This window comes from Heptranchias perlo, chromosome 29 (genome assembly GCF_035084215.1).
Source record: "Heptranchias perlo isolate sHepPer1 chromosome 29, sHepPer1.hap1, whole genome shotgun sequence".
Lineage (NCBI taxonomy): Eukaryota > Metazoa > Chordata > Chondrichthyes > Hexanchiformes > Hexanchidae > Heptranchias > Heptranchias perlo.
The window spans coordinates 33,970,494-33,996,324 of record NC_090353.1 but is presented as its reverse complement, the minus strand read 5'-3'; the positions used below and the strand labels follow the sequence as shown (position 1 = coordinate 33,996,324).

The window sequence follows — 25,831 nt, the reverse complement described above, 5'->3', positions numbered from 1 at the left end:
TGTGGAGGGGTTTTGCGGGGTTTAAAAGCTGTAGGAGGGCACTGGGAAGGTCAAAATCTTTCACTAGTTACGGAGATCTCAATCCACAACTTGTACGCTCAAAGGATGCAATGCTGAAACGAAAGGGGATTGAATTTGGGTCATCTGGGTGGAGCAGATTGTGAAACGTGTTCATGCAATACACAGGAAACAGGAATAATCACTAATCTATAATACTGCTGGCATTGGCCTCAACGAACATATTGGGACTAAGAGAAATCACAGTTAAACCGATGCACTGCAAACTGATGCCCTAACAATTCTCATTTGCTATTCTTAATTCATCCACTTAAATTGCTCCCACCACCAGTGACAGACCTGTACTGCACCACAGTTTTACACAGTGACAGACATGTACCCTCCAGTACTGCACCCCAGTGTTACACAGCTCAAGACACTCTCTATACACAACATGCATATATACTGACACACTCCTGAGGAACCCCCTGCACATACTGACACACTCCTGAGGAACCCCTGCACATACTGACACACTCCTGAGGAACCCCTGCACATACTGACACACTCCTGAGGAACCCCTGCACATACTGACACACTCCTGAGGAACCCCTGCACATACTGACACACTCCTGAGGAACCCCTGCACATACTGACACACTCCTGAGGAACCCCTGCACATACTGACACACCCCTGAGGAACCCCTGCACATACTGACACACCCCTGAGGAACCCCTGCACATACTGACACACCCCCAGGGACCTCTACAGATAGTCACAGTTCCAGGGATCCCAATAGATACAGTCAATCTGCAAGAACACCCTGCAGATACGGACATTCCCAGGGACTCCCTGTAAACTGTGACACATACCAAGGACTCCTTCAGATACTGACATTCCTGTAGATCCCCTACAGATACTGTCACTCTCCCAGGGATCCCCTGCAGATACTGTTACACTCCGGAAACACCCTTTTCATAAACTGACACAATCCCTGGGACCCCCTACAGATACAGTCATATTCCCGGGGACCCCCTGAGATGCTCTCAGGGAGTGTGCCAGTACTTAAAGGGGGGTCCCCAAGAATCAGCTACTTAAAGGAAAACAGTACCAGGATCACAGAATTTTCTTCATTGGTAAACAGCAACAGAAATAACATGCTAGTCAACAAATACAGGAAAATACAGAAATCTAATAATGTAGGAGACCCCCTGACATCCCCACATGGGATCCTTAGGGACACTAGTAAGATAACCTATTGTCTAGGAACTGTACCACGGAGAGGGGGAGGGGACGGGGGGGACCGAAAGCTGGAGTGGGGGTGGAAACAAGCCACTCAGACCAATAACACCTCCTCCTCAGAGCATAGCCCATTCAGCGGACGAACAGGCAGACAATTATTTGTTGTGCTTCTAACACAATATTCACCTGTGGACTGGGCGATTATGAGCTCACCACAAGCAAAGGAGCAGCATTTGGCTTTAACTGCTTCCCATTAAATATCTGTTTTCCTTTTAAGCTGCTTTTTACAGTGCTACTAACTCCTCAGTCACCACTCTCAGTGAATCCCGGCAGGTTTCTTTTGGATTGCAGCCAACTGTGGGAAACACACCAGTAGCCGACAGCACCAGCCCAGCTAGCAATGCAATACAAAAGCAGTTTCAAACACCTTGATCGAACCTGCGTATCTACGGCTTTCCGGGGCAGTACGCTCTGCAATCTCGCAACGGATTTGCTTCCAACCGGCTCCAGCCCAACAGTCAGGCTCACAGGACTCACAAACCAGCAGCAATTCAGAGAGACACAAACTCTCCTGGCCAGAGTATTTCTTTGACTTTCCGCAAAAAAAGATTTATTTTTGTGACGATCTGTTTTGCCAGCGGTGAGCTTCTACATAAATAAAATCAATTGAGTGTTTATACCCAACAGCTCTAAAGTAAACTGCCAGCTTTAATGGGGACGTTTATTGAAGGACTTTGCTGTCTTTGGCACGACTGGCTACGTCAATTCTGTTTAACTAAACCTGGCTGCAGTGGAGCCATATCTTCCTTGCTCAAGTGTTTGTCTTGTGCGGAGCCAAAATCCAGTCACATCACGTTTATTTTGCCGGGGGGGGGGGGGGGGGGGGGGAAAGAGATGGAGGAAGATACTGATTTTAAATCGCACTTCACCATGCCCAAGAACCAAAAGGTGTAAAGGTATCAAACACGGATCACAATTAAGGTCGGCTAAGCTATCTGCCATTTACATTCCAGAGGTATCTCCCATCATCAAAGAGGAGCTCGTCACTCAAAGGCCTCCACACCAACCTTTTCAGGCATTTGCTTACCAAGCAAGTGTGCATTTACTTCAGTTGGAAGAAAAACACTGATTTCAGGCAGTAGCGAGCACCCAGGAAGGGTGTTTCAGAGACCCAGTTGCTGGTGTCCCAGTGAATAGTCTAATCATTCATCACTCACGCAGGCCCTGTAAATGTTTCTACCGCATAAGTGGGCCTTAAGTGCGAAGTTTTGGATGGATACTTCTTGTCTGAACATGCCCACCACAGGCGGTAGCTGCACGAACACACCTCAACTTGTGTGTTTATTAGACCGGTTAAAAAATTTGCCAAATTGGCCCATCCATCAAGCAGTCAAACTGGTTTCCATTGCAGGCCGTCGACATATTGTATAAGCTAATCGAAATGTCAGTTGTACAATACGTGCAGGCTATTTCTTTTCTAACCTATTTTCTTCCCTCCCCGCCCTCATGTCATAGAGGCGCTAACTCAGTCTGTGCTGGCCACCCCCAGCGAACCCGGCCGAATAGCCCAATCATGGGCTCATCCGGCTGTTCGAGTACGGGGGCATCGCCGTCGCCACCAGATAGCGTACAGGCATTTCCTGCTTCTGGGGCTCTGTTCGACCCCGAGCTTCAAACACCACAGCCTGTCCTTCGCCAAGGCCACCTCAACAACATTGCCTGCCTTACTAACCCCTAACTCACACCTGCACCACTGAAGCTTTTCACCAGAGCCCATCACCAGCTAGTGGTCGGAGCCCAGGGTCTGGAACTCTTCTTTTCCTCCCCTCTCAACTGGCAGATCCAACGTGTTTCTCTTACAATTTCTGCTTTATTTTCATCTGCTGTACTTACAGCTTTTTTCCCCCTTTATTTTTCATATTTCTATTGTACACACACGTCTCATGTCTTCTCTCCTCCACCCACTACCTGCACATTCTTTTTTCTTTCTATATCTCTGCATTAGCTCACCGATGACCTTTTATATCACCTTACTGTTTTCTACTGAGCAGTTTGCAAGTCATTTGAGCTATTATTAACTCCCTCTCTACGTTTAGTGTCTCTGTTGGATCTTTCCCCTCCCTCCTTTTCCAACTTTAACCTGTTAGCTTTCAACTGAAGAGAAAAAAAAAATAGCAGACATTGGAAACACACAGCAGTCAGTTAGCATCTATGATGAGAACAGACAAAACGTTAAATTGTCTGTTCTCTCCACAGATACTGAACTACTGTGTTTCCGGGTTTTCTGTTTTTATTTCAGATTTCCAAAATATGCAGCCTTCTTTTTTATTTCAATATAGGCAATCCTTTTGTATTGCTGCTTACACATGTAAAAACACTTGGCTGGAAATGAGATTATTGGCGTCAGCTTGGTTCAATGACCGCACTCTCGCCCCTCAATCAGAAGGCACTGGGTTCGAGACCCACTCTAGGAGTTGAGCACATAATCTAGGCTCTCCAGTGCAGTGCTGAGGGCTGCTCTGTTTGGAAGGGTCATCCTTTGGATTCTGCGCTAAACCGAAAACCCGCCTGCATGTTTGCGCGGATGCTAAAGGTGACATGGCACTATTCGAAGAGCAGGCCAATATTCCTCCCTCATCCAACATCAGATTAAATGATCACCTCAATCAGAAATTAAAAGTTTGGGATACAGTACATGACATGTGGTAAGTGTAACATGCTTGGGAGGAACAGGTGACTTTGGATCTACAGTTCCCAAAGCTCTCCACCACTGGGGGATTTCCTCACCTCATGATGGTAGAAGGAGAACAGATGGACATTTTTCATCAGCAATTCCTAAGTTCTTAAGTCATTGCTATTTTTAGGACCTTGCTGGGTGCAAAATGGCTGCCACGGTTACCCCCATGGCGACAACAACTGCACTATTTAGTTCATTGTATGTGAAGCACTTTGGGGCATTTCTGAAAGCCGTGTTAAAGTTCTACGTAAGTACAAGCGTTTCAGTTTCTAGAGGTTCTGGTCTCCGTATTTTGCACTGGTGCCCTGTAGGCCCAAGGAGACCGGCGCCTGACAACAAACATGAAAGGAAGAGAGCAGCAGATGGAATCACTCCCCCCGCCCCAACAAGTGAACAAAAAAATAAAAGCCGGTGAAGTAAAAGTATCAGCAGATCACACAGATTCCCAGGCATCAGTATCAGGTGAACTGTGTGGACAGCCCAGTACATTGGGGAAGTGAGTGCAAACTGGATCAATTCTGTTCCTTCCAGCTGTGCTTATTTCGAACTAAATCTTCCTCTTAAAGCCGTGGTACTCCTCCCGTCCCTTAAGCTGCTTTTGTGCTGCACAAAGATCCTTCTAGTGGCACCAGCTACTGCCAGGTGGGTCTCTCGCTGCCCCTTATAACCCCGAAGATGATTCATTAAAGACCGCAACCAAGAAGAGCTGCTCTTCTGTGCTTCCTTCAAGTGGCCATTCATCATGTGTGAACCTGGACAGTGAGCACCTGCTGGCTATTCAACCATGGGGATATCACAGGTAAGCCCAGTCGTGTCCACCCCAACATCGACACACATGCAGTCAGGGTATATTATATAGGTGTGCCCACAGCCAATGTATACTATATAACAACTTGCTTATGTGTAATGCCTTTAGCATAGAACACCACAAAGAGTTTCACGGAGGCACAATCAAAAATTATTTGCAGCCAACGTACGTCATGCGGCGGCAGTGCCCCCAGCCCGTGTAAGTCATGCGGCAGCAGTGCCCCCAGTTGTGCATGCACTGCAATAAAATTTATGCAGCAGACAAAAAAAACATAACATTGAAAGTGGGGAAACACTGTCTTTAAGAAACTGGAAATTTCTTGTCAGGCATTCAGCTGACTCCATACTAACACCTTTGGTTTTTGGCACAGTAACAAATTAAAGGCGTCAGCCTTGGCTCAGTGAGTAGCACTCTCACCTGAGCCAGTAGGTCGTGTGTTCAAGTCCCACTCCAGAGGCTTGAACCTAAAATCCAGGGCAGTGCCGAGAGAGTGCCGCACTGGCAGAGGAGGTGCCGTCTTTCGGTCGAGACGTTAAACCGAGGCCTCGTCTGCCCTCTCAGGTGGGCGTCAAAGATCCCACGGCCAATATTTCGAAGAGCAGAGTCCTCCTCCCCCGGTGCCCTGGGCCGATATTTATCCCTCAACCAACACCATTTTTAAAAAAAACACACCAGACGGTCTCATTGCCGATTGCGGGATCTTGCTGTGCACAAATTGGCTGCTGCATTTCCTACATTACAACAGTGACTGCACTTCAAAAAAAAACTACTTCATTGGCTGTAAAGCGCTTTGGGACGTCCCGAGGTTGCGAAAGGCGCTATATAAATGCAAATTCTTTAAATATTACAAGCAGGGAAAAGTGGTTCAGACCCGGGTCGGTGTGGACCCTCTGCTCCCTGGTCACAGGTCTGCTGAGACTTAAACCGTGAGGGGAGTCGGTTACTCCCGAGCTTGTCCGGGCCTAGTTCCCCTCCTGAATCCCCCTCCCCTCTTTCTCCACATAGCCGGGAGAGGGGGGGGGGACCGCCATTGACTTGAACCCAACGCCCTTTAAGCGGAACCAATCTCCGGTTTAAGCGGCTCCCCCCGCACCGAGGCCCACACGCCAAGCCTCCCGGACAGCAGGCGCCACGGTTACTTTCCTTACCTCGAACACGCACCGGCCTAAGGTTTAAAAGGGGCGGCCGGTCAGAGAGCCGCTTCCTTCAGTCGGTCGGCGGGCCGCAAACCCGGTGCTTCCCACAGGCCGGATCCTGCCCCGGGGGATTCTGGGATCGGCCTGGCTATTTGCATAAAATCTGCATATCACAACATTCCATCGCCTCCCCAGGGCTTCATAGGGAAGGATTTAAAGGGACAGGCACCCACCTCCCTCCCTCCCTCCCTCCTGCTGGGGGAAGAAAGGCACCATCCATGACCTCAGGACGTCCCAAAGCGCTTTACAGCCCATAAAGTACTGTTGAAGTGCAGTCACTGCTGTAATGTAAGAGACGCAGCAGCCGCCAGGTCCCACAAACAGCAATGTGATGATGACCTGTTTTTTTTTAGGGATATCGGTTGAGGGATAAATATCGGCCAGGACACCGGGGAGAACCCCCCACCCCCCCCCCCCGCCCCCTTGCTCTTCTTCGAAATAGTGCCAAGGGATCTTTTAAGTCCACCTGAGAGGGCAGACGGGGCCTCGGTTTAACGTCTCATCCGAAAGACCTTTCGCGAACTCAAGACGTCCCAAAGGGCTTTACAACCCACAAAGTACTTTTGAAGTGTAGTCACCATTGACACCACAGTAATTTTTTAAAAATCCAATCTGCACCTTTTCTTTTTTTTAAATAAAAAGTTCTACAACTTTTCCCAGATGTGTTACAACTTTTCCCAGATATTTTACAACTTTTTCCAGATGTATTACAACTTTTCCCAGATATTTTACAACTTTTTCCAGATGTATTACAACTTTTCCCAGATATTTTACAACTTTTTCCAGACATTTAGCAACTTTTCCCAGATATTTTAAAACTTTTCCCAGATAAATTACAACTTTTCCAAGATATTTTACGACTTTTCCATATTTTGGATTTGTACTGTTAATAAAAAGAACTTCAAAAAAAAATCCTTGTTTTCATTATGCTTTTCATCCCTCCGCTCCTGATTTGTTTCGGTGGAATCTGCTGCTCGACGGTGCCTCACCTACATTCTTCACGCATGAGCCGAGGCAGTGAATACACGCCGGCAGGGGTCATCTGACTGACAATTTTCACCCACCCTCTTCCTAGCCCAAGGGTGCTGTGGCCCAGTTGTAGTATCCCAGACTCACTCAGAACAGACTGCAGACTGACCTTGGGACCTTCCTGGTCTGTATGGCTCAGTGCCACGCTGTGCCATGCATTCAGCAACTAAGCCACCAGAGGAGACAGCTAATTACAGTTAATTGTGGGCAGGGGGGGGGTGGGGAAACAACATAAATACTCAGGAAACTACCCCCGGTAATATCTAATGCTCTTTGGAATGAAAATGAACACACGTGGATCGAGACGTAGAGTAATTTACAACTTAACCCTCCGAGTGCCAGCTAACAGTTATGACCATCACGTGTATTTCTACCAAATTAAAGCCGCAGAATAATGATCCCTTGTCGCTTCCTAAATTTTCGTCCGGAGAAACAGGCTTTTTGTTTAGTAAATGTGTTGAATTCAAACCTATCCCGAGGGATGGGCAGCATTCCGGGAGGAGTGCCACACCAGATTCCAAACCCTCTAAGTGATTCAAATTGTGTCAGCTCAGTTCAGCTCACCGACTACCAGAATCTGGTCCAGTTCAGGCAGTTTGGACTAGATTTTCCACTCGGGTGGAGGTGGAATCTGCTTCCGGAACTGCTCCGCCGGCTTCCTGCCTCCCAAATCCATGCCCATCTCTCTTGCAAATCCGTGCTTGAATCTCTCCGATCAAGATTCACTCCCTGCCTCAGCAAACAGCCCTAAGTAAAGTCACAAATGATATTCTCATCCTTCTCGACTTCTCTGCAGCCTTTGACATGACCAAGCATGCCGTGCTTCTCTAACACCTCGCCTCTATTCATTGTATCAGAGTAGGTACAGCACAGAAGGAGGTCATTCAGCCCATCGTGCCTGTGCCGGCTCTTCGAAAGAGGTATCCAATTAGTCCCATTCCCCCGCTCTTTGCCCAGAGCCCTGTAATTTTTCCCCTTCAAGTATTTCTCCAATTCCCATTTGAAAGTTACTTCCCATTTGAATCTGCTTCCACCACCGTTTCAGGCAGTGCATTCCAGATCATTACAACTCGCTGCGTTAACAAAAAATGTTTTCTCATGTCGCCTCTGGTTCTTTTGCCGATCACCTTAAATCTGAGTCCTCTGGTTACCGACCCTTCTGCCACTGGAAACAGTTACTCCTTATTTACTCTAGCAAAACCGTTCATGATTTTGAACAGTCTATTAAATCTCCCCTTAACCTTCTCTGCTGTAAGGAGAACAACCCCAGCTTCTCCAGTCTCTCCACGTAACTGAAGTCCCTCATCCCTGGTACCATTCTAGTAAATCTCTTCTGCACCCTCTCTAAGGCCTATCTCAGAAAAGTTAATAAAAAGCCTATCACCTCCTTGAACCCAAGTGTAATTACTGACTACTACATTTAAAATCACATTCCACTTGAGAACAGATTTGCTTATGGACAGCTTTAAGTTCCTATTGAGAGCAATGTTACTCTCCTAAAAGTAAGTTTTTCCTTTAGTTTCATTGCACAGACTCCGATAGCAAGAAAACGCAACTGAAACTAAGCAACACTTACAGCTACTAATAGATTTTACAACAGGAAATTATGTGTTAAATACACCTTTGCTCACCAGGAGTGAACTAACAGCCTTAGGGAAAAAGGCAACGACTGAACCACATGCACAAAACCAAGAGAACCTCTCATGTGACCCAATTTGCTGGAACCACCACCAATGGGGCAGCAGATGTACAGTACGTAAGTCAGATTCTAAAATATTCCCGACATAGTTCAATAACATAATTCTCTGTTCTCAGTTCAGTGGCACTTTGTTTGCTTTTTTCACCCTTGCCATGTCCAATTGCAGCCAGAGCATCTCCAGCAGTGGCTTCTCTTCCTGCCCCCGCATTGTTACCTCTGGAGTCCCTGAAGGATCTATCCTTGGCCCCCTCCTCTTCCTCATCTACATGCAGCCCCTTGGCAATATCCTCCGCAGACATAGGGTCAGCTTCCACAAGTATGCTGACGACACCCAACTCTAACTCTCCACCACCTCTCTGAACCCCTCTACTGCCTCTGTGCTGTCAGGCTGCTTGTCCAACACCCAGTTTTGGACAAATCACAATTTCCTCCAATTAAACTTTGGGAAGACCAAAGCCATTGCCTTTAGCCTCAGCCACAAACTCCATTCCTGAGCTACTGATTCTGTCCCCTTTCCCCGCCATTGTCTCAGGCTGTTTGCAATCTCAGCTTCCTATTTGATCTCGAGCTGAGCCTCCGACCCCATGTCCTCTTCATCACTAAAAACCACCTACTTCCGCTTTCATAACATCGCCCATCTCCGTCTCTACCTCATGCCACTATTCCAATGGTCTCCTGCCCAGACTCCCATCCACCACCCTCCATTAACTTCGGCTCTGCCAAAACTCTGCTGCACTTATCCTATTCTGCGCCAAGTCCCGTTCACCCTGTCCTCACTGACCTACGTTGGCCCCCGGTCCCCCAATATTTAATATTCTCACCCTCGTCTTTAAATACCTTCATGGCCTCATCCCTCCCTATTTCTGTAACCTCTAGTCCTATAACTCCCCACCAAACTCTCCATTCCTCTGACTCCAGCCTCTTGTGCATCCCCTCCCTTTGCCCTGCCATTGGCGAATGTGCCTCCAGCCGCCTATAGTCCATGCTCTGGAATTCACTCTCGAAGCTCCTCCACTTCCCTCTCCTCCTTTAACACTCTCCTTAAAACCCACTTCCCTGACCACCCCTCCTAATAGCTCCTTCTTTGGCTAGGTGTCCATTTGTTTCTGATTATGCCTCTGTGAATTTGGGACGTTTTTGTACGTTAAAGGCACAATAGTATTGCAAGTTGTTGATTTGAAGATGTAGCACGTTGGAGGAGTTTGGGAGGGAGGAGCCGTAGAGAGTAGGAAACAAGATGGCTGAAGCTCATCGAGCAATAGTTGGCAAGGATGTTGGGGGGAGGGAGAGGGTGTGGATAAGGATGTAGGGCTAGAAGAAACTGCAGTGGCAGGGAGGGGGAGGCCATGGAGGGAAGAGGCCATAGAGGGATGATGACACAAGATTAGAACTCAATCAAAATATTCTATCTATGTACTTGTATTGCAGAATGAGCTATGTGTTGATTGGTAAAAGGATTTTTAAAAAATTAATTCTCGGGATGTGGGCATTGCTGGCAAGGCCGGCATTTATTGCTCATCCCCAGTCGCCCTGCGAAGGTGGTGGTGGGCCTTCTGTTTGAACTGCTGCAGTTTGTAGCTGGTTGGCTCACTGGGCCACTTCACGGTGGTGTGGGGACTGGAGTCTCATACAGGCCTGACAGGGTAAGGACGGCAGGTTTCCTTCCCTAGAGGACATTAGTGAATCAGTTGGGTTTTAACGACAATCCGACACCTTGTACATATCATTTAAAGATTTTTCAAACTAAATCCAAATTCTCAAACTGCCATGGCTGAATTTGAACTCATGTTTTCTGGGTTATTTAGTCCAGGCCTCTGAATTACTAGTCCAGTAACATAACCACTACATTACAGATGATTTTTTTTTTAAGAATAATTTTCTTTAAAACAGCCTGTTTTTATCCTGTCCTATTTCTTCATAATTTTAAAACGCCTCTATCATCTCATCTCATCTGCTCTAACAAAAACAGCAGCAGTTTTTCGAGTACAAACTGAAAACATAGGCAATCTGAAACAAGAACAAGCAAACACAGCAGGATCATCAGCATGTGAAAAGGGGAAAGAGTGGGTTAAGAGGAAGATTTGGGGTACAGACTGGGAAATAAGTGAGCCGCTTCATAGAAATGAACAAAAGAAAGGGGGGGGGGAAACAACAGGGGACAGTGAAGAGTCAAGTAACACCTACTCCAAGCACAAGTGGGCAGGTAATAATTAATGGCTTTAACAGCAGACTCGATGGGCCGAATGGCCTCCTTCCGTGCTGTCACCTTTCCGTGCTTCTATGAACAGTTAATGGTTTTCATAATGGACTTTAGTTGTTTTAATAGTCTGCAAACTAGCAAGCCAGAAAGAGGGTAGAAACTGCTGGCGGTCATCTGAGTCAGACCTGAAAAATCAGGAAGAGAAAAAATAAGGAGTGAGAAACAACTTTAGAACGAAAGGGAATGAAATCGGAGGCCTGAATAGGTTTGGAAATGGTTTCTAGCTGCAGATGATTTTCAATGGGCTGAGCAGAACTTGACTTTAGCAATAGTGCCAGCAGAGGGAGACACAAGCTGTGCGAGCGTGCCTCTCCTGTCAAATCACTAATACCTCCAATGCTGAGCTGCCAGGCAACCAAAACTATTGAGAGCTGCAGTAATTATCTGAGTATCTGCTGCAGTAATTATATCTGCTGCAGTAATTATATCTGTTGCAGTAATTATGTGAGTACCTGCTGCAATAATTATGAGTATCTGTTACAGTAATTATCTAGGCGTCCGTTGCAGTAATTATCTGAGTATCTACTGCAGTAATTATCCGAGTATCTGCTGCATTAAATATCTGAGTATCTGCTGTAGTAATTATGTGAGTTTCTGCTGCAGTAAATGTCTGAGCATCTGCTGCAGTAGTTATCCAAGTATCTGTTGCAGTAAATATCTGAGTATCTGCTATAGTAATTATCTGAGTATCTGTTGCAGTGATTATCCATGTATCTGTTGCAATAATTATCTGGGTACCTATTGTAGTAATTATCTGAGTATCTGCTATAGTAATTATCTGAGTTTCTGTTGCAGTAATTTTCTGAGTATCTGATGCAGTAATTATCTGAGCATCTATTGTAGTAATTATCTGAGTATCTGCTGCAGTAATTATCTGTGTATCTGTTGCAGTAATTATCTGAGTATCTGCTGCAGTAATTATCTGAGTGTCTGCTGCAGTAATTATCTGAGTATCTGCTGCAGTAAATATCTGAGAATCTGCTGCAGTAATTATCTGAGTATATTCTGCAGTAATTATCTGAGTATCTGCTGCAGTAATTATGTGAGTACCTGCTGTAGTGACGTCTGTGATAGAGGCCAAAAAACAGTACAGTCAAGAATGAAGCTGCAGTTTTTCTAGTACAAAGTACAGACCTAGCAATACAGGATGACAATACAACTAGAGGACAGAGCTAGCACACAGGGTTAGAGTACAGCAAGAGTACGGGGCTAGCATACAGGGTTAGAGTACACAGTTACAGTATGGGGTTAGATTATGGGGCTATACAGACTTATGGTATGTGCTCAGGTCTCTGCAGTGGGGTTTGACCCCACAATCATCTGACTCAGAGGCGAGAGTCCTACCACTGACCCAAGCTTGTAAGGTCAAAGGTTGCATTTGCAATTTCACCGAGCAGTGAATTCCCAATCTCGGCTATGTCGTGTGGTGGGGTGGGGGGGGAAGCAGGGAGTGAGAGAAGTAACAGGCAGAGGCTAGCTGCTTCCCAAAGCACAGTGCAGGAAGAATTAGTGAGGCCGACCCTGCAGAGCCTCTCTCACAGACCTCCTGGTGGTTGACAATATTGTGGAGATGCCGGTGATGGACTGGGGTTGACAATTGTAAACAATTTTACAACACCAAGTTATAGTCCAGCAATTTTATTTTAAATTCACAAGCTTTCGGAGATTTTCTCCTTCCTCAGGCAAAAACATTTGCCTGAGGAAGGAGAAAATCTCCGAAAGCTTGTGAATTTAAAATAAAATTGCTGGACTATAACTTGGTGTTGTAAAATTGTTTACAGTTGACAATATTGGCAGAGAACTTGGGCCTGGTCTGCAAGTCTAATCTTCAGTCAGAGAAGAGTTTGTAGCACGAGGAGGCTTGAAGATAAGAATGACAACAACTCATATTTATAGAGCGCCTTGAACATAATAAAGCGTCCCAAAGAGGCAAAAACCAGACACTGAGCAGTGACAGGTTGAAGAGTTATGAGAGGTGACTGAAGATACAGTCAAAGAGCTGGGGTTTGAGGAGACGTTTGAAGGAGGGGGGAAAGGTGACAAGGCGGAGAGGGTTTCGGGAGAGCAAACAGTGGACGTGATAAAAATCAAATTACTGAGAGTAATATACATATATAAATAAATTTTCAGCTCGAGGAGGGAAAATTCAGTCATCAGCCCAGGCAAATCAACCCTCGAATCTGGACAATTTAATCCAGTGCCTTGACGCCCCGAGAGGACAGGCTCGGCTCGACTGTTTAATGTTGTTGAAACGTCAGCAGGCGCAGTGCAGGGACTGGAGCCCATATATCAGAGCCATTTGTTTAACACCATGTCACACGCCAATGGAGATGTAAATGTTTTTGCACAAGGTTGTGTCTGCTCAATGATGGATGACGAGTCTGGATTCTGTCTCTCTCCAGTTTCCTACTGAAAATGTGAGATGTGAATAAACCATTCTCGGGAGAAAGGTTACAGTAACGGGCCGGAGAAAAGGGTTACGATGCAGGGTTACAGTTCAAGGCTACAGGAGAGGATTACAGTGCAGCCTTAATTAAGGTGTCAGCCGTGGCTCAGTGTCAGCACTCGCGCCTCTGTCAGAAGGTTGGAGGTTCAAGTCCCACTCCAGAGACTTGAGCATAAAATCTAAGCTGATTCTCCCAGTGCAGCACTGAGGGAGTGCTGCACTGTCAGAGCTGTCGGCTTTTGGACAAGATGTTAAACTGAGGCCCCATCTGCCCTTTCAGGCGGACGTAAAAGATCCCATGGCACTATTTTGAAGTAGAGCAGGGGAGTTTTCCCCAGTGTCCTGGCCAATATTTCACCCTCAACCAACACCTAAAGGCAGAATATCTGGTCATTATCACATTACTGGGTGTGGGACCTTGCTGTGCACAAATTGGCTTTCTCGTTTCTTATGTTAGTGACTACATATCAAAAAGTACTTCATTGGCTGTAAAGTACTTTGGGATGTCCAGAGGTCATGAAAGGCACTATATAAATGCACGTCTCTTTTTTTTTGCAGAGTTACAGGAAAAGATTATAGTACAGGGTTAAAGTTTGATGTTACGGTGCAGGATTACAACGCAGGGTTATAACTTGGGTTTACAGTGCAGGGTCAGAGTCCAAGGTTTCATTAGAGGGTTAGATCAAAAGATCACATTACAGGGCTACAACACACAGTAATCAAACAGATACAGGATGCATGGTTAGAGTACACGGTTGCAGAATTACAGATTTGCAGAGTGCAGAGTAGGGACATGTTTATTGGATTCAATTATAAAATAGATTTTTTTTGTTACACCATTAAGTTATTAGTTTTTTCTCTCTCTCTCTGAATATCACTTCACCACCAAAAGTTGAAGGAGCCAAGCGAGTTCCAGGCTACAACCAATTTTGCACTGATCCAAACGGACGCTGATTCTTACCCCTCCAATCATCCTCTTCCCAAGGAAGTACCTTGGACCCACCATTTCAAGACCCTACTGATAGTCACCGCGTTAAGTATTATGGGGCTGAACCTATCTCCGAGAAGTGCCAACTTAGCTCAGTTGCCAGGTGATTAGGTCGAGCCCTGGTTTGTTTTTCGAAAGATTTCAATCCAATCACTGTTCTGGGGGATTTTGCTGTGACCAAATTTCCTGATGCATTTGCCTCCTTGACGACAGTCACTCCACTTCAAAGTAATCCATTGTGTATGAAGCACTCTGGCAATTTTCTGAGCTATAGTGCGAGATGACTGCAAGCTTTTTTTTTAAGCCCCTCCTTCACCAAATCCCTCAATTCTTTCTCTCTCCAGAAACACTTCTAGTTTCCTGTTAACCCCAATTTTTATTCTACCGCAATCACCTTCCCTGGGAACTTATTCAGCAAGTCTATTACTCTTTGTGTAATTAAAAATTCCGCCAATTCTTACTCCAGATTTTTAACCTGTGTCCCCTGGTATTTAAACCCTTCAGCACAGTGGACAATTTTCCCTTCATAACCTTTACACACGCATGATTTGGTGGATACAAAATGACACCATTCCTGCATTGTGTGATCAAGATCCAAACACTCAGCACGTAGAGAAGATGTTTCCTCTTGTGGGGGAATCCAAAACTAGACCCATAAATATAAGATAGTCACCAATAAATCCAATAAGGAATTCAGGAGAAACTTTTTAAATCAGAGAGCGGTGAGAATGTGGAACTTGCTACCACATGGAGTGGTTGAGGCGAAGAGTACAGATGCATTTAAAGAGAAGCCAGGTAAGTACACAAGGGAGAAAGGAATAGCAGGATATGCTGGTAGGGTTGGATGATGTAAGGTGGGAGGAGGCTCGCGTGGAGCATAAATACCAGCACAGACCAGTTGGGCTGAATAGCCTGTTTCTGTGCCATAAAATTCTATGTAACTTGAATGAACCTACAAGGTCCCTTCCTTGGCCCCTCAGCGCGGATTGAGTTGCTACTGCCAGTCAGGCCATCGTGGGTAACTTGCACCACTGCTGCCCCCACAGGAGGGCAGAGGAAAGTCAATCGAAGCCACTCTCAAATGCCACCAAGTGGCTGATTACAGACTAGCAAGTCACCTGCCCACACCTAACGAAGCAGGGAGATGAAAAGAGCTGCATTTATATAGTGCCTTTCACAACCCCAGGACGTCCCAAAGCACTTTACAGCCAATGAAGTACCCTTTTAGGAGTGTAATCACTGTTGTACTGTACAGAACACGGCAGCCAATTTGGGTACAGCAAGGTCCCATAAACAGCAATGTGGTAATGACCAGATAATCTATTTTAGTGATGTTGGTTGACAGATAAATATTGGCCAGGACACCGGGGAGAACTCCCCTGCTTTTCTTCAAATAGTGCCATGGGATCTTTTACATCCACCTGAGAGGGCAGACAGGGCCTCGATTTAACGTCACATATGAAAGACGGCACCTCCAACAGTGCAGCACTCCCTCAGTACTGCACTGGGAGCATCAGCCTGGGTTTTGTGCTCAAGTCTCTGGAGTGGGACTGTGAATCCACGACCTTCGGACGCAGAGGTGAGAGTGCTACCCACTGAGCCACGGTTGATACCAAGAAGTAGAGATAAACCAATTAGATAACTCTAAAATACAGAAGGCAATATACAGTTATTGTTATACCTGGGCTGGACTACCCAAGGTCCACACTCCCCAGGTCGAGGGGAAGCAGTACTCACTCACAGGAAGACGTGAATACATTTTCAAAACCTACACCGTAACATCTCTTACACATCACATCAAGATATTTATGAAAATATAACTTAAAGCCAGGCTTCAGAGAGCGGCCGGCCCAATCCAAAAGACCCCAACGTCTAAAATGTCAACAGATTACCACGAAAGGCTTTTGCAAATTATATTACAAAGCACGTTGGCAACGGCTGAGCACAAGCGGCAGGAAGATGGAGGCACTGCGGCAGAACGCGGAGCTTCCGGGGGGGAGGGGGCACTGAGGTGAGGTTGCGTGCCTTTTGTGACGGAAATCGGGGTTTGGTGACGTATTGGGCTCGGCAAGCGGCAGATTCAGCCTGTCTTGCAGTAGGCGCTGGGTGGCCCTCAACAGCTCATGGAACATGGACTCACAATCCCAATTTAAAACTCAGACACCACACCACTGACCGGATTACAAAGAAAATGGTAACGGTATAAAATTAGAATTCTTACTTTGTGACGCCAGTGAGGAGGCGGTCTTGTGAGACGCAAGCCCCAAATTTGCAAGATTCCACTACAGCCAGAAAACCGGCGAGCAGAACGAAACTTTGCGCACCTGACTCTCCGTTACGCACTCCCATTGAGTGAGACTGGGCACTAGGGGCAGAATCTCACAATGTGTGAGCTGTGATATTTTTACTTGTCAGAGGATAGATACAGATGAGGGATGCCATTTGGCCCATCTAGCCAGAAGGACCCCACAGTCCCTATACCATTGCATCTAGGGTTTATTGCCTCCACTGCTCTTTCCAAGATGCCATTCCACAAGTTGATCACCCTTTATATGAAGACAACATCAATTTGCATTTATATAGCGTCTCAAATGTTGTAAAACATCCCAAGGCGCTTCACAGGAGCGTTAACAGACAAAATTTGACACCGAGCCACATAAGGAGATATTAGGACAGGTGACCAAATGCCTGGTCAATGAGGTAGGTTTTAAGGAGCGTCTTAAAGAAGGAGAGAGAGGTAGAGAGGCGGAGGGGTTTGTGGGCGGGGGGCTAATTTTGACTTTGGGCGATTGTGTGAAAAGGGGGACAGTGAATCGGCAGCCTGTTTTACGTCTCTTCCCATTTTGAAGTCAATGGAAATAAGAATCAGGAGAGGTGCCGACTCGTTACCGCCCGTTTTACACAATCGCACAAAGTCAGAATTACCCCTCCTTGAGGGTACAGAATTGGCAGTGAAGACTGTAGAATCCTGCAGGATATTTTGGCAGGAAAATCTTACGATATCACAATAACAATTCCAGTTGCAGTATTTTTATTGCAAGGATTCCCTCTTACGCAGCAGGGTTACGAAGGTACAAAACGAACGGCGTGAAAAGGCCAGGAGGCCCACCCACACTCATCCCTGTCCATTAGACAGTGCAACCATCTGCACCGCCCTGCCCCAACCACTGGCGATACTAACATCTGGCAGCAAGAGAATAAAACTGCGGCCGTTGTCAGGAAAAACACTGGGAAATTGCTCCCCAGCTCCCTGATGCAACCGAGCAAGCTCCAGGAGACTGTAGCTACTGACAATGCATCGCACAATGTTGCAGGCTAGGCTATTCAACCATGGAGGAGACCACAGGCAAGTCTGATCCTCACACACTCGCTTCCCAATGGGAATCGCTGGACGCTAGTCAGGAATGGGAGCCTTGGCTTATTTTCTTCCCCACTCCCCCATCCTAGCCCAGGGAGCGCTGAAATCAACTGTGACCACCCAAATGCTAATTCCATTGATTGTCAGCAGAAGTACATCCATTTGGGACCAGTGAAAGTGGAAAAGGAGGGTGGGGTAATAATAGAATAGAATGACAGAGAATTTACAGCACAGAAACAGGCCATTCGGCCCAACAGGTCCATGCCGGAGTTTATGCTCCACACGAGTCTCCTCCCACCTTACTTCATAGAATCGTACAACACAGAAGGGGGCCATTCGGCCCATCGTGCCTGTGCCAGCTCTTTGAAAGAGCTATTCCATTCGTCCCACTCCCCTGCTCTTTCCCCATGGCCCTGCAAATTCTTTCCCCTTCAAGTATTTATCCAATTTCCTTTTGAAAGTTTGAATCTGCTTCCACCGCCCTTTCAGGCAGCGCATTCCAGATCATAACAACTCGCTGCGTAAAAAAATTCTCCTCATCTCCCCTCTGGTTCTTTTGCCTATTATCTTAAATCTGTGTCCTCTGGTTACCGACCCTCCTGCCAGTGGAATCAGTTTCTCCCTGTCTACTCTATCAAAACCCCTCGTAACTTTTAACACCTCGATTAAGCCTCCCCTTAACCCTCTCTGCTCTAAGGAGAACAATCCCAGCCTCTCCACATAACTGATGTCCCTCATCCCTGGCACCATCCTAGTAAATCTCCACTGCACCCTCCCCAAGGCTTTACTTCATCTCACCTTATCGACATATCCTTCTGTTCCCTTCCCCCTCATGTACTTCCCCTTATAGGCACCCGCGGTAGCTCACAGAGGTCTCGAAGCCATTTCATTGCTCCCCTCGCCTCCTCCAGCTCGATTTAAAAAAAAACGCATGGCAAACTTTGAGCTGCAAATATTAACTGGAGGAACGATTTGGGTTTTCCCCCACCTCGTGCCAGAGTGTGAGCTGCGTGAACCGAGGCAAGCGTGAAAGCAGCGTGAAAGCAGCGTGAACGCGATACTCACTCATACACTGATAACCGGTTTTACCGGTCAGCGGTTTGCTGCACAATGTGCAGTTGGTTGAACTGGAAAATGTTCCCAGCACCAACTGGTGGCCGTTGTTACATTTTCTCTTTTCTTTTGGACTTTCCTTTTCTTTCTCTTTGGTCTTACCCTGAAAAGGAAAAGGAACACAAAAAAAAACATTCACATCGAAAAAGCCAACCAGCACCGTAAGTTGTTACACCATGTGATTGATTTTGTGCTGACGCATTTGTTGGGCTCATTCTAGCGGCGGTCCCCAAAGCTAAGCTAAATTCCTCACATCCGATCCGTCGCCAATTCCGCTTCCTATCGCCTCCCAGACGCTGCCTGCCTCCCGCCCGTCTCTCCACCTGCGAAACCCCGGGTCCAGAAATTCGGCCACGCAGCGCCCGTTATTTGGGAGCTGGGCGGCCCACTGAGCTCCCAATATGGAGGGCAGGAGCAATCCCGCCAGCCCAAGGCCCGATCGCCCCACACCCCCCCCACCCCACTCCTCCACCCCTCCCCGAGCTCTGCGCAGCTCCATGGAAATGAGGCCTGAGTCTCAATGACGGGGGCACCTCAGGCCCCACCGTTGAGGCGCAGGAATTGTACACTGGGCCTCCTCCCCTCCGCGCTCCCAAATATGGGCACTTTTCTAGGCCAAAGATTCACGCTTTTATCAGCTTAAAGCTTGACTACTTCGAGGACCTCCTCACCGGCTGTCACAAACCCCAACTTATTCAGCAGCCTGCATCCACGTCCCCTCTTTACTAAATTCCACTGGCTCCTTGCGACCCAGAATTAATTTTAGGATCCTCACCCTTCCCTTCAAACTCCTCTGTGTTCTCATCCCCACCCTATGCTGGCGATGTCCCCCACAAGCATCCTCTGCTCCTCCGACACTGGACTGCTGCTCGTGTTCCTCCGCTCCACAATCAGTACCTGATCTTTTAGCCCACGACAGCCCTGCCCTGTTTAACTCTCTTCCTCAACCCTTGGGGATAGCACGCGGTCTCCAGTTGCCATTTTCCTACAGTTAACGGGATATCTACCTTGCCACCTCCTGATTTCAAAAAAAAACCCTTCGCGTAAAATTACCAGCTTAACGCCGGCCTAAAAATAACACACGGGGGAAACTAGCACGAATATGATAAGCCATTTGTAATTGAACTTCACCAACCAGGACATGTATCCTGATCAGCTAACACAGGACTCTGCCATATTGAATTAAAATTGATGATAAAGGCACATCCCCTCATTAGTCACTGCGTGTAACTCAGCAACATCAGTGAGTACATAACCTCATAAACCCGACACGGAAAAGGGTTTTTCCTCCGTTCCCCACCTCACACTGTTTTAAGGTCACCGATGGCTAGGGGAGCCACTTCCAACATTACGCACACTTTGAAAGAGCTCCCGTCCTTCTACCACCTCCTTCCTGGAGATGGTCAACTTGGTACCGGCTGCACCAAACTTAAGGCAGTTTTGTACGTTATAGACTCATGATCACCAAGCGAGAGGTGGAATCTGGTGAATTCATTTCACATCGTAGCTGCTTGGGAAAGTAGCTCTTCACCCCATTCGCCTTGGACCGGATTGGAACTCAGGTCCAAGAAGTGAGAGGTCGGCCTTCCACACTCAGCGCATGATCGACAAATCCCGGAAACCTCTGCCCACCGCCCAGCCACCTTCCTTCTGGCACATCTGATAACAAAATAATGAAACCCTTCTTACCTTATCCTTGAAGGAGCCGGTCACCCTGCTCTTGAGGGAACTCAAGGTTCTTTTAACTTTTGTTCCTTTCTCGGGTCTGTCGCTTTTTCCGCCACCCTCCTTTCTTTAAACAGAACAGAGAGAAAGTTGCAGACTTACGCAATCAAACTTGACGGACAATTTGCTAAGTGGTGCTGGAATGAAGCAAGTTCTTCAGACGACTGCAACAGCATCCCATTAAATTGTCCCAAATGCAAATTGATTTGCTTTAGCTGACTTAATTTTCCTCCCCTCGGTGCTGCAATGTCTTTGCCCAGTAGGCTACTGATTTTGACTTTGAGTTTTCAAGTCCTAGTTTTTTTTTTACTTGGGTGTCGTCTTTCGGATGAGATGTTAAACTGAGGCCCCGTCTGCCCTCTCAGGTGGACACTATTTCGAAGAAGAGCAGGGGATTTGTCCCCGGTGTCCTGGCCAATATTTATCCCTCAACCAACATCACTAAAACAGATTATCTGGTCATCATCTCATTGCTGTTTGTGGGATCTTGCTGTGCGCAAGTTGGCTGCCGCATTTCCTACACTGCGACAGTTCAAAAGTGCTCAATTGGCTGTAAAGCGCTTTGGGACATCCTGAGGTCGTGAAAGGCACGATATAAAAATGCAAGTCTTTCTTTCTTTTACAGGTAAATTCTCGAGGCGAGTAATTTTAACGTTAAACGGTTAACGTGAAATGGACAATATCGGATTGACTGCCTGTTATACACCTCTCCTGATTTTCCTTTCCACCAGATACTGATCAGGAGCAGGAATCTTGGTCGATTTGTTTCCTCCGCTCCCTCGGCCCAGGGATATAATCGCTTGAATGGATGGAAGATCAGGATGGTTCCCTCACGGGGTGGGGGCTCGACCTCCCCCCTTGCCCGTTCGATTCAACAGCCGTTTACACAGCAACGGGAAGGCCTGCCTCACCCTTCATAATCAACATTGCAAATCAAAGATAAGATGCTAGAAACCTACTCTGCAAGGAATTCCATCCAGGTGAGATTTTGCGGAGAGGGGGAACGGTGCAGCCCTGCGGATTCTGACGCTGCTTTTGCACTGCGGAGAAAATGACCAGTCAGAACAAGGTACATATCGAGAGGCACACGTAACAGGACCCCTTTGTAAAGGGTCTCGAAGGCTCCGCTATTCATTTACAGAAACATGCCACAGAAAAGCGAGTTCCAGAAGGATTAGGAAACACATCACTGCCCTGGATATGGAAGCTGAGCAAACGTACAGGAGCAATGTACAGGGAAAATATACAACATTATGTGCAAGCTCGGTGAATGAATACCCACTGCTCTACATCAGCTCTCTGGTGGGAGCACAGCCAGGTTCGAATATACATGTACAGGAGGTCAATACTTGGATATACACAATGTCAGCCCTTACTATCTCACTCCATATACAGAGGGCAACATTCATTTCATTGCACCCTATATGCACAGGGAGCCAAAGCTACATCATCACTCAGGCCACCCCTTAAACACACGCTCACCGATAGCTCACAACTTTCGAGAATTAAGTTACTCACCCAGCTGCCCTGCAGGAACTGAGGATCCACATCACGTAGATATAACGCACGCAGGCTGCAATCCCTTACTTGCACAGTTGGCAGAACATTTCTGCAGCCAGTGTTGGCATCCAGATTCCTTCCAGATCAGGTAAAGCATGGGTTTGATGTAGAGGATTAAGTTCTCTCAACATTGCCCCAATAATTCACCTTGAATTCTATGTGAGAAGGGGCATTCCTTCTGCAATAGTTTGACATTTCTCCTTCCCCAACCTACCAACCTTGTGACCTCTCTGGCCGATTTTGTGCCATGACCTTCTTGTTCCCAGGGATTAGGTTGATTGTCACTTAGGGTCTTTACAAAGGACAGAAAGAGGAGATTTTTTCCAACTAATGCGTGTGTCAGCCATGGCTCAGTGGATATCGCTCTCGCCTCTCGGGCAGCAGGCTGAACCTCCACTCCAGAGACTTGAACACAAAATCTAGGTTCACACTTCAGTGCAGTACTGAGGGAGCGCTGCACTGTCGGAGGGTCAGTACTGAGGGAGCGCTGCACTGTCGGAGGGTCAGTACTGAGGGAGCGCTGCACTGTCGGAGGGTCAGTACTGAGGGAGCGCTGCACTGTCGGAGGGTCAGTACTGAGGGAGCGCTGCACTGTCGGAGGGTCAGTACTGAGGGAGCGCTGCACTGTCGGAGGGTCAGTACTGAGGGAGCGCTGCACTGTCGGAGGGTCAGTACTGAGGGAGCGCTGCACTGTCGGAGGGTCAGTACTGAGGGAGCGCTGCACTGTCGGAGGGTCAGTACTGAGGGAACGCTGCGCTGTCGGAGGGTCAGTACTGAGGGAGCGCTGCGCTGTCGGAGGGTCAGTACTGAGGGAGCGCTGCGCTGTCGGAGGGTCAGTACTGAGGGAGCGCTGCGCTGTCGGAGGGTCAGTACTGAGGGAGCGCTGCACTGTCGGAGGGTCAGTACTGAGGGAGCGCTGCACTGTCGGAGGGTCAGTACTGAGGGAGCGCTGCACTGTCGGAGGGTCAGTACTGAGGGAGCGCTGCACTGTCGGAGGGTCAGTACTGAGGGAGCGCTGCACTGTCGGAGGGTCAGTACTGAGGGAGCGCTGCACTGTTGGAGATGCCGTCTTTCGGATGAGACATTAAACCGAGGCCCTGTCTGCCCTCTCAAGTGAATGTAAAAGATCCCATGGCACTATTTGAAGAGGAGCTGGGGAGTTCTCCTGCTATCCTGGTCAATATTTATCCTTCAACTAACACCACCAAAACAGATTATCTGCTCATTTATTGTTTGTGGGACTTTGCTGTGCCAAATTGGCTGCTGTGTTTCCTAGTCTCTGGGTGCGTGTCAATAATTACAGGGAGTCTCTGGGAGTGAGTCAGTGTTTACAGGGGGTCTCTGGGAGTGTGTCAGTAATTACAGGGGGTCTCTGGGAGTGAGTCAGTATTTACAGGGGGTCTCTGGGAGTGAGTCAGTATTTACAGGGGGTCTCTGGGAGTGAGTCAGTATTTACAGGGGGTCTCTGGGAGTGTGTCAGTATTCACAGGGGGTCTCTGGGAGTGTGTCAGTATTCACAGGGGGTCTCTGGGAGTGTGTCAGTATTCACAGGGGGTCTCTGGGAGTGTGTCAGTATTTACAGGGGGTCTCTGGGAGTGTGTCAGTATTCACAGGAGGTCTCTGGGAGTGTATCAGTATTTACAGGGGGTCTCTGGGAGTGTGGCAGTATTGTCCCTCTCCCCCACAATAAATTTGAAAGCTACTAGCATAAAATACTAAAAGTAACAAATGTCAAATGGAAGTATTGACAATACTTAACTTCACGTTATTTGCACTTATTTACAGACGAGGGATCCTCACTCTGTCCCGTTCACACTTCGCGATGGCAACTGAGATGCTCAAACATCATCTGGTTAAGTGACTTTCAGTAAGAAGTCATTGTTACGATTCCAGATGCTTTTTCTCATAACCAACACAAAACGTCAGTTTCCATAGACAAGCCCTCACTATCTATTGCCCAAAACATGTCCATTTGACAAAATAATTCAGCACAGCTTGCTCTGGGTAAACAAATAACCCTTTCATTGCTCCCAGATAGTGTGTAGTAATTCCGCTGCATCTGAGGTCACTTTGACGATGGACAACATTAGCCCCGCCAGATACTTTTTGTAACAGGCTAAGCAATCAAACAAGTTTATTTGCTGATAGAGTTATATAGAGAAAGCAGTGGTATAAGCAAGATGTCGAATCAGTTCAAATGCAGCGATCCGGAGCCAGTTCACAAATAGTTAACAGACAAACCAGTCAGATGAAATTGGTGGCAAGCTTCTGGTAGAACTTGGGATAAAACAAATACTTTTCGGAAAGAGAGAGCAGTCTGATTCCTTGGCGAACCAAGAGAAGCCAGTCCACAGGACCTACACAGGGTCACGCCCATGGAATCAGGTTTGGTCCCCATGCCTCACGGCCAGATATATCCGAATTAGGTAACGGCCAGCAGTTCAGGCACTTATGGCCAGGGTTCCTCCTTAAACTGGGCGACATGGACATGTTGGGCCGAAGGGCCAGTTTCCATGTTGTAAACTTCTATGATTCTATGATTCTATTAACATAACGCCAGTTTGCTTTTGGTTATTTCTCAGCAGCCCATCCTGAATACACCATTAGCAAACATCCAGGGGGTACGGGGTCAGTCAAATAATAGTCAGGAAGGGTTCAAGTCGTCATTTAGTTACCGACTGGCTCAGAAGTTAGTAAAGGAATGTTTGATTTATTGAAGATTTCCCATTCCCGATTTTCTTTCCTTCTCACCTGAAGGCGCTAACTCACCCTGGGGTTTGAATCTTGCTCCTTCAGCTTGGATACCTCACCCGAGTAGCCAATCTTCATGTGGTGAGCCTTCATATTGGATATTGTAAGACCGTTTTAACTCAGTGTCAGCCGTGTCTCAGTGGGTAGCACACTCGGCTCTGGGTCAGAAGTTGTGGGTTTAAATCCCACTCCAGAGACTTGAGCACATAATCCAGGCTGACGCTCCAGTGCCAGTACTGAGGGAATGCTGCACTCTCGGAGGTGCAGTCTTTCGGATGAGACGTTAAACCGAGGCCCTTTTTGCCTTCTCAGGTGGATGTAAAAGATCCCATGGCACTATTTGAAGAAGAAATAGAGGAGTTCTCCCCAATGTCCTGGCCATTATTTATCCCTCAACCAACATCACTAAAACAGATTATCTCTGCCGTTGTGGGATCTTGCTGTGCGCAAATTGGCTGCTTTTCTTTCCTACATTACAACAATGACCACACTTCAAAAGTACTTCTTTGGTTGTAAAGCACTTTGGGACCTCCTGAGGTCATGAAAGGTGCTATATAAATGCAAGTCTTTCTTTTCTTGAGGGGAATCGCAGTAAAGTCCGATGTCTACATCAGCCCACTCTCCACCAGGGGTCAATGGATAGCGATCGAGAGCGGGGAAACCCCAGGTGATTTTTCCCTCTCTTCCTTTCCCCGCCCCCTCTGCCCGAGGGAAGTTAAGACCCAGCGCAGCATCTCCATTCGCAGAGCGGCTGCGACCAACCAAATCCAGAGAGACCCGGTGGACCGGACCGGGGTGAGAGGGAGGTCAGTGACACAGCGGACGCTGCAATTTACTCACTGAGCCATCAGATCAAACTGTTTGTGAAAAAAAAAAAGCGTTTTAAAATGGTATCAAAGCTCCTTTAACTGAGGTAAAGGC

General features: G+C 47.2%; 1 protein-coding gene across 4 annotated transcripts in view; it reads right to left on the bottom strand.

The window, feature by feature from the left end:
* Positions 1-25,831, bottom strand: part of arhgef18b (rho/rac guanine nucleotide exchange factor (GEF) 18b) — a 97,373-nt gene that overhangs the window by 48,001 nt on the left and 23,541 nt on the right. For 3 of the 4 annotated variants that reach the window (XM_067968462.1, XM_067968463.1, XM_067968464.1), the window contains 3 exons: positions 21,559-21,639; positions 20,564-20,666; positions 18,827-18,977 (listed from right to left, as the gene is read on the bottom strand). In XM_067968462.1, coding sequence (XP_067824563.1) covers positions 18,827-18,977; positions 20,564-20,666; positions 21,559-21,639 — 335 coding nt within the window. The remainder of the gene's footprint in view (positions 1-18,826; positions 18,978-20,563; positions 20,667-21,558; positions 21,640-25,831) is intronic. The other variant, XM_067968465.1, reaches the window with a different exon arrangement.